This window comes from Cloeon dipterum, chromosome 1, assembly GCF_949628265.1.
Source record: "Cloeon dipterum chromosome 1, ieCloDipt1.1, whole genome shotgun sequence".
In the NCBI taxonomy this organism is placed as follows: Eukaryota; Metazoa; Arthropoda; class Insecta; order Ephemeroptera; family Baetidae; genus Cloeon; species Cloeon dipterum.
In genome coordinates, this window is record NC_088786.1 from 41,528,968 (window position 1) to 41,537,393 (window position 8,426).

At 38.1% G+C, this 8,426-nt stretch overlaps 1 protein-coding gene across 1 annotated transcript; it reads left to right on the forward strand.

Annotated features, from left to right (window-relative positions):
- The first annotated feature begins 5,998 nt into the window (after positions 1-5,998).
- On the forward strand, positions 5,999-7,398 carry LOC135943419 (procathepsin L-like). The gene is made up of 5 exons (XM_065489946.1): positions 5,999-6,097; positions 6,151-6,303; positions 6,356-6,538; positions 6,711-7,035; positions 7,181-7,398. The coding sequence occupies exons 1-5, from the start codon at positions 5,999-6,001 to the stop codon at positions 7,396-7,398; spliced, it is 978 nt and encodes a 325-aa protein (XP_065346018.1).
- Positions 7,399-8,426: the final 1,028 nt, after the last annotated feature.

Below are 8,426 nucleotides of genomic sequence, written 5' to 3' on the forward strand. Positions count from 1 at the left end.
ACTTTCTTCATACAAGAAACAGAACTGGTCGTAGCCTGTGCAATATCAACTCCAGGATCCTCTATTCTTGGTCTTTTTGGTAAATGCCTTTCTGGGAGACAAAACGAGGTTCCTCGATCCTGCTGTCGACCATCTTGACCTTGAGATACATTGGAAAAATCGGGGTAATTTTTCTGCGATTCTCTGCGATTTATACCGACTGCAATTGTTTATTTTATTAGTAAAACATTCAATTTCAAATTAAATATGTTGCATTTATGAGATCGATTCTAAGCACAAAATAGAAGAAACTAAAAACGCACGTGAAACTTGTGGGGCATTCATCTGCTGAAACTCGGATATTCCTCGAATCTGACATTCTTCCTCATCTTCAGACTCTGAACTGTTTTTTCCGAAGTTTAATCGTTAAGTTTTTTGAAACTTATCGGCTGAATATTTCTTACCTTTGAACAGGACCCTCTGAGGCGGAAATTTCGCCCTTCGGCGGCATTTCTCTGCAGCGAGACATGCCGAAACAAGGAGAGAAAACGCAAGACTGAGTCACGCCAGAGAGGAAATTGCGTTTCACTACCAAGCAGATATCTGAAAAATTTCGATCACATTTGACAACAATGATCTAGCGCGTTTCAGGAACGCACGTAATTTCAAATATTCGGCTCTTCTCGTCTGCTTTACTTTTGTCATTTGAATTGAGGATTTTGATTTTATAATAATCGATTTTGAAAATCTGTCGAAATGCTTAAAAATTGATTATTCATACTCGTTTGATAATCTTAACATCATAAACGCAAATGAAAAAAATAATCGGTTTTGCACTACCCTAAAAATTACTCACGATATTTGGGTTTTCGGTCCTTCTCCGTCAGCTGTGTGGCGTGAATTGAAAGCTAAGAGCTGTCGTGCAGGCTCCTCAGTTCAGGAAAACCTGCTAGGAGGTTTTTGATCTGAACCAATCAAAAAGATCTGTTGATTCATGTTGATCTGAACCAATCAAAAAGAGCCACGAGAATTCAGGCAACCAATCAAAGCTGAGAGAGGCTCTCCCTTATTGGCGGTGTCGCTCTGAGCTGGTAAGCCAGCCAATCGGGGAGTTGCTCATCCCTTCTCTGATTAGTCGGCAACGTTCTTGTGGTACAAATTAAAACCTCATTTAAGATTTTACCTTTGACGGGCAATGTTTGAGGTTGACGTCTGTTATTCCCTCAGCATTCTTTTTTCCAAAGCATCATCTCAGAACAATAACTTCCACGGATGAAATAAATAGGCTACTTCCAATGTGTTTACGGATGAATATTCTGTCTTTCAGAAATACGAGAATTTTTAATATTTTTTTTCATATAAAAAATACTGTAAATCCTACTATATTTCGTCCTTGAAATATTGAACCTTCTAAATTAAAATTATGTCAACTTTCCTTTCTTTCAAGAAATGGGTAGTCGCGAAAAATGCGTTGCCCAAGTCGAAAGAAGAGAAAAGCTGAAAATAATAATATGTCAATGAAAGCAGCAGAGAATTTCTCTTTCCAAACCGCATTAGGAATAAATGATCTGACATGTTGCGTAATAATTTTTAAAATGGTTCACTGAATATTCTGCATTCCGTATTTCTTTGGAAAGACCCTACCATCTTGGATTTGACATTTGACCGTTAGGAAATGATATTTCAAATCGCATCTTGCCCCTGGCCTCTGGTGCTTTTATAAGTTTGAGAAAATGCAATTCATCCAAGATGGGTTTTCATTAAAATGATCTTACAATTAAGGCTATAGGGCACGACAGCTTCGAAATGGAGGGCAACAAAACGCATTATTTTACTCACGATTTTTAGGATCTAGGTCCTTCTCTGTCGGCTGTGTGACGAATATTAAAAGCTAAGAAGGGTGGTGTGGGCTCTCTAGTTCAGGAATAATTGCTAGGAGATTTGTTTATTCAAGGAGGTTTTTGATATGAACCAATCTAGAATTGCCACGAGAATTCGAGCGACCAATCAGAGAAGCGAGCGACTCTCTCTTATTGGCTGCGTCGCTTTGAACTAGCAAGCCAGCCAATCGGGGAGGCGCTCATCCATTCTCTGATTGGTCGGCAACGTTCTCGATGTATACATAACGATTGGATCATAACGAACTTTAGAAGCGCGGAGGAATAGAACGAGAACGACGAGAAAGTGCTTCAGAACAATCATTTACTTTAATTTGGAGAGAATAAACGCCATATTTTAATTTGAACCATCACCGTTTTATACAGATTAAGTGTAAGTGGAAAATGGATAAAATTTCGGGCAGTTCAACCCTCGCCGATTGAGCGTTGGGGTTTTATTATTCCGGTAAAAAATAATTCTATTCTTTTAATTAACATCAAAGGTTTACACAGGTTAATTTCAAATAGGTAGTTCTTAGTTCAAATTTAGAAAAAATAATAATAAAAATCAATCATTTTGCTGATAAAAGGTGTTTTTATTATCGAATATTTTTTGCAGTAGGGTCTATACAAATTACATGCAAAGTTAATATCAAGAAGAAATTCCCTTTACTGCGATTTGTGAACTTCGGAAAAGTGAACTCTCAGCAAACCCATATTTTTCAGTTCTAGTTTTGAACATTTTCTACACTTGACTTTACCTTTATGGACACTGGCACAGTGCTCATTCTCCGATTCTTTTCCTCTTTTAGTCGTTTGAAACAACATGTTGCACTCAAGTACAAGGCACCAATCGTAATCCCCATGACAATTATTCAGATGCTTTTTAAAAGAACCGCGTGATGAAAATGTTAGAAGCATTCCATAAGTGTACAATCTTGTGCACATAGATGGGCATGTCATTCCGACGAAAAATTCGATCTTAGGTCTGTCTTCAGCAATTGGTGCTCCGTCAGCGGACTGGTTGTTCAACGAAATATCCTCTGGAAAAATAATCCACAATCAACATAATTTAATACCGCATCTAATTGATACAATTTCTTAAATTTTGTGAATAGTAAAAATTAAATCTACCATTCATGGCACCCGGTTCTGCCGGAAGAGGCGCTGATGCATTCTGGACATGCTGAAGTGGCTGGTGAAGAGCACAATCAGGGAAATGAGTTTCCTGGAGATTATCCATGCACGTCGCACCTTGATTTGGAGGTAAGTTTTGGGTCAATTGATCTTGACCTTGAATCGGAGGTTCCATCGAACCGAGTGATGATCCAGGCAGGTCATTTTCCACTATACCGAATGTTAGAATTGAGTTCAAAATGATTATCAATCAGTGTTCTTCTTACAAAGAGCAGCACTTGTCGATGTGCAAGGAAGGTTTGGTCCAAAACCCGTCATCCTTGGTCTTTTTGCTGCATGCTTATGTTCAGAACCAATCGCAACTCCGTGAGCTTGTTGTCTTAATTGACCTTGAGACGTTGAGCAATTACTCATACCATCGTTGAATCCCATGGATCTCTTTCGATCTGAAATTAAGTTATTTTTTATTTTTGTAAATGTTCTAATTGTTTTGGCTTGGTAATCAATCAATGAGGTTCTTAGTTCTTACCTCGTGTCCTGACATTGTCTCCTGTAGATGTAGATCCAAGACACACTACCGCAGGTAAAAATTACATAGTTAGTCGGATTTTTAAAGAACTTGTTCTTCTTACCTTGTGGCACTTCAGAGGGTAGACTTTCAATTGGTCCACGACTCTGTTGCTGAATCAGATTCTGGGAACATCCACTTTTAGCAATCAATTTTGTGTGATATTGTTCTAGTTTCGCTAATGTTGTTTTAAAGTCTTCCTTCTCTGAGTGAGGTTGTTCTGGTAAACCAACGGAAGCTTCTGAGCAACCAGGAGCTGCTGCGACATTTTGAGTGAATGAGAATAAATTTTTAAACAAGATACCTTGTTGCGAAGAACTGGCACTTTCTTCTGACGTTGCAGCTCCTAGATTCACTGCTGAACAGAAGAAATAAAGATTTGAATTTTTTTTATTTATTTTACCATGCGGCATTTCAGAGGGAAGATTTGGGTTTGGTGAATCCTGATTCTGCCAACTACTCGTTGGATTCTGGGAACATCCACTTTTAGCAATCAATTTTGTGTGATATTGTTCTAGTTTCGCCAATGTTGTTTTAAAGTCTTCCTTCTCTGAGCGAGGTTGTTCTGGTAAACCGACGGAAGCTTTTGAGCAACCAGGAGCTGCTGAATGAATGAGAATAAATTTACAATCAAGATCAGGCATCTATTCATACCTAATTGTTGCGAAGAACTTGCACTTTCTGCAGAGGTTGCAGCTCCTATAGATTCACTGCTGAGAAGAAGAAATGGAGATTTGAATTTTTTATTGATTTTTTTTACCATGTGGCACTTCAGAGGAAAGATTTGGGCTTGGTGCACCCTGATTCTGCAAACTACTCGTTGGATTCTGGGATCGTCCACTTTTAGCAATCAATTTTATGTGATATTGTTCTAGTTTCGCCAATGTTGTTTTAAAGTCTTCCTGGTTTGAAGTTGAAGCTTGGTCTTGCTCTGCGTACGGTCGATTTAAACCGAGCGAAGATCCAGGCGCTTCATTGGCACCTGTTTTTGACAAAATCTCAAATATTTTATAGTTTTAAGGTAAACTTTCTTCATACAAGAAACAGAACTGGTCGTAGCCTGTGCAATATCAACTCCACGATCCTCTATTCTCGGTCTTTTTGGTAAATGCCGTTCTGGGAGACAAAACGAGGTTTCTCGAGCCTGTCGACCATCTTGACCTTGAGATTCATTGGAAAAATCATGGTAATTTCTCTGCGATTCTCTGCGATTTATACCGACTGCAATTGTTTATTCTATTAGTAAAATATTCGATTTCAAATTAAATATGTTGCATTTATGAGATCGGTTCTAAGCACAAAATTGAAGAAACTAAAAACGCACGTGAAACTTGTGGGGCATTCATCTGCTGAAACTCGGATATTCCTCGAATCTGACATTCTTCCTCATCTTCAGACTCTGAACTGTTTTTTTCCGAAATTTAATCGGTAAGTTATTTGAAACTTATCGGCTGAATATTTCTTACCTTTGAACAGGACCCTCTGAGGCAGAAATTTCGCCCTTCGGCGGCATTTCTCTGCAGCGAGACATGCCGAAACAAGGAGAGAAAACGCAAAGACTGAGTCGCACGCCAGGGAGGAAATTGCGTTTCACTACCAAGCAGATATCTGAAAAATTTCGATCACATCCGACAACAATGATCTAGCGCGTTTCAGGAACGCACGTAATTTGAAATATTTGGCTCTATTCTCGTCTGCTTTACTTTTGTCATTTGAATTGAGGATTTTGAACTATTTTGAAAAGACTACCAGAGAGATTTCTTCTTTGTGACACATTTTATATATTTTATTTGTGTAATGCCAGTGCCTCCATGATTTTAAATCCTGCAATTGTCGTAAATTAATTCAATATACAATAGAGATTAGTTTCAATTGGCGAATTTTAAGAAATCAAATTATTAAAAAATATGCAATGGAAAGGCATATATTAAAAGAACATATCTGTTGCGTTTTTGTTATCTCTTTAAAAAATTAATAACGTACTTAATAATTTAAATATTAAAAAAAATTGTTGACACTTAAAAGTTTCAATCATTATAGGAAGTTTCCACTCTCTAAATGAAGCCATAATTAAGTACATTTCGACATTATTCCTTTCGAAATGCCTCTTTTCATTTGAATATTCGGTGTTAAATTAAAATCCATTTTTGTTTGGATTTGGAAGATTAATATAATAACAGAATTTAAGAACATAATAAACAAAATTTGACGTTATAAACAAGATGATTAGAATACTAATATTCCATTAAATACCATTTTAATATTTCCTTAAGTATATTCAGTGGCTTATAAAAGTTCAGTAGTATTTTCAATGCGAGTTTTGTCTGCTTTTACAGTGAACGTGTTTAATGGTGAGTATATATTTCTAAATATATGATTTAATCTAGACTTTTCGAAGGTCAATCTTAACCTACACTATTTCAATTATTTTTCAAAGATGAAACTGTTGCTGCTCGTTACCGTCGCGTCCCTATGCGCTCTCGGCTCTTTTGCCAAAGCCAATGAATGCAGAGCTCAACGATTTGTCCATTTCATCGTAAGAGTCCTCTACTTCTTTTTTAACACAGTTAATAACTTATATTATGGTAGAGGAAATACAACAAAGAGTATTCTTCGCCCGCGGAATTCTTCTCTCGGATGAAAGTGTACATGAGGCATTGCCGCGAAATTTATGAGCACAACGAACGCTATAAAAAGGACCTGGAAACCTTCGAAAAAGGAATCAACCAGTTCGCAGACTCCGTTAGTGAAAAATAAGAGTTAAATTGTTTTAAATTTCAAAACTCTGTTGAAGTACAAGGACGAGCGATATTTTACCGGGGAATTGCCGACCGATGATCCAGAGGAATTTGAAACTTTGCCGTCTGATTTCTTTCGGTTTGTAAATGTGCCCAAGGAAATCGACTGGAGGAGCAAAGGCGTCGTCACACCCGTCAAAAATCAAGGTCAATGTGCATCATGTTGGGCATTTGGAACGGTAAATATTAATCATTACTCTTAAAATGGACGCCACAGTTCCCTGTCATTCCTTAATCGATCCTGCTGCGTGTGTCCATTTTAAAAATTTGGTTTTCCACGGCAAGAATTTTGATTTTCCTCTTGAAATAATTTGACAGACTGCGGTATTGGAGAGTCAATACGTGCTTCAGACGAGAAACAACCTGACCGACCTGAGCGAGCAGAGCCTGCTCGACTGCGATACTCATTCCTTTGGCTGCCGCGGTGGATTTACATCGAAGACCTTTAAATTCGTGATGAAACACGGAATAGCACGCGAGGTCGACTACCCTTATACGCACGTCCAAGGCGAGTGCCAGTGCAAAGAGAAGGGTTGCTCCGATCACCCCGAGATCGAAACAATTTTCCAGTATTGGTTGCGGAGTGAGGAGGAGCTGATGAAGGTCGTTGGTTGGTTCGGACCCGTCGCCGTTGTTTTTGACGGCTCAATGGCGTCTTTCCAGCAATACAAAAAGGGTCAGTTTCACTGGATTATATTTGATGAGCGAAAACCCCATTGTCCTCAGCCAAAGAGTTGATTAACAGATTTATTCCCAAGAATCGCTCATCTTCGGCAGCCAATCTATGTTAAGATTGTTCATTGTTTTCTTTAAATTTGCAGGCGTTTACTCGGCGTCAGATTGCAAAGCAAATAGTAAAAATCACAGCATGGCGATTGTGGGCTACGGAACGGAAAATGGTCAAGATTATTGGCTAGTCAAAAACTCGTGGGGCAATTGGTGGGGTGAAGATGGTTACATTAAAATAGCACGCAACAAGAACAATTTCTGCGGCATTATTAACAAAATTTTTCGGCCTATTTACAAAGTCAAGCACTGATACTCTGGTATATTTGATCAAATAAAAGTATAATTATAAACAAATTGTTCTTTTATTCGAGAAGATATGGAGAGCATCATCCATGCTGCTCTTTTAAATAGAGGCATATATATTTCATTAACGAAGTAACCATGTGTTCATTAAAGAAGAGTTTCGAAACAGAAATAACTATAGCCTCAAGCTCATTAAGAGAATAAATTTAATCACCCTTTCTTTGGCCTTAAAATGAGTCAAGATAAGGTAAAAACTACCAATTGGACTGAATATTGAAACAGGAACACATTTCCTGCATTTGATTACGATTATTTGTCAAAGACTAGAAGTTGACAAGGGTTGTGGGAACATAGTGTCTTGAAATTTCAAATAATATCCAACCGATAGCGTGCTGGACTGGTAACGGCAACTGATCATGATTGTGTTCTGGATTCTGCCATCTGTGGAGTTTAAATTATGAATAAAATTGCTTAAGCCAATGTAAAATCTCTAAATTTGTACCTTTTGATTCATCCTGCTCCATTTTAGGGTAAGCCAAAACATGTGTTTCCCGACTAACGAACGTTTTATACTGACAAAATGATATTAACATAATTGGGTTGGTTTGAGTGACCAATCAGAGAAGGGAAGAGCGACTCCCTGATTGGCTGGCTTACCAGCTCTAAGCGACACAGCCAATGAGAGAGAGCCGATCGCTTCTCTGCTTGGTCACCGGCGTTCTCTTGGCTTTTTTTGAATGGTTAAGATCAAGAACCTCCTAGCAAGATTTGCTGAACTTAAGAGCCTGCGCGAGACTTCTTAGTTTTTAATTTGCGTCACACAGCCAACGGAGAAGGACCTAAATCCCAAATATCGTGAGTAAATTTAAGCATTTTATAGCCTCTCCATTTCCAAACTGTTGTACCGCATATAAGCATTAATTGTTGAAAATTAATTTTCCGTCTTATGTCGGTTCACCATTTTTCAAAGTAATTAAAGCGCTGAAGGCCAGGGCGAGATACGATTAGAAATATTATTTCCTAACGGTCAAATGT

Coding starts and splice junctions, on each gene's coding strand:
- LOC135943419 (XM_065489946.1), top strand. CDS start 5,999: ATGAAACTGTTGCTGCTCGTTACCGTCGCGTCCCTATGCGCTCTCGGC. Junction 6,304..6,355: donor TCAACCAGTTCGCAGACTCC/GTTAGTGAAAAA, acceptor ACTCTGTTGAAG/TACAAGGACGAGCGATATTT. Junction 7,036..7,180: donor TTTCCAGCAATACAAAAAGG/GTCAGTTTCACT, acceptor TTAAATTTGCAG/GCGTTTACTCGGCGTCAGAT.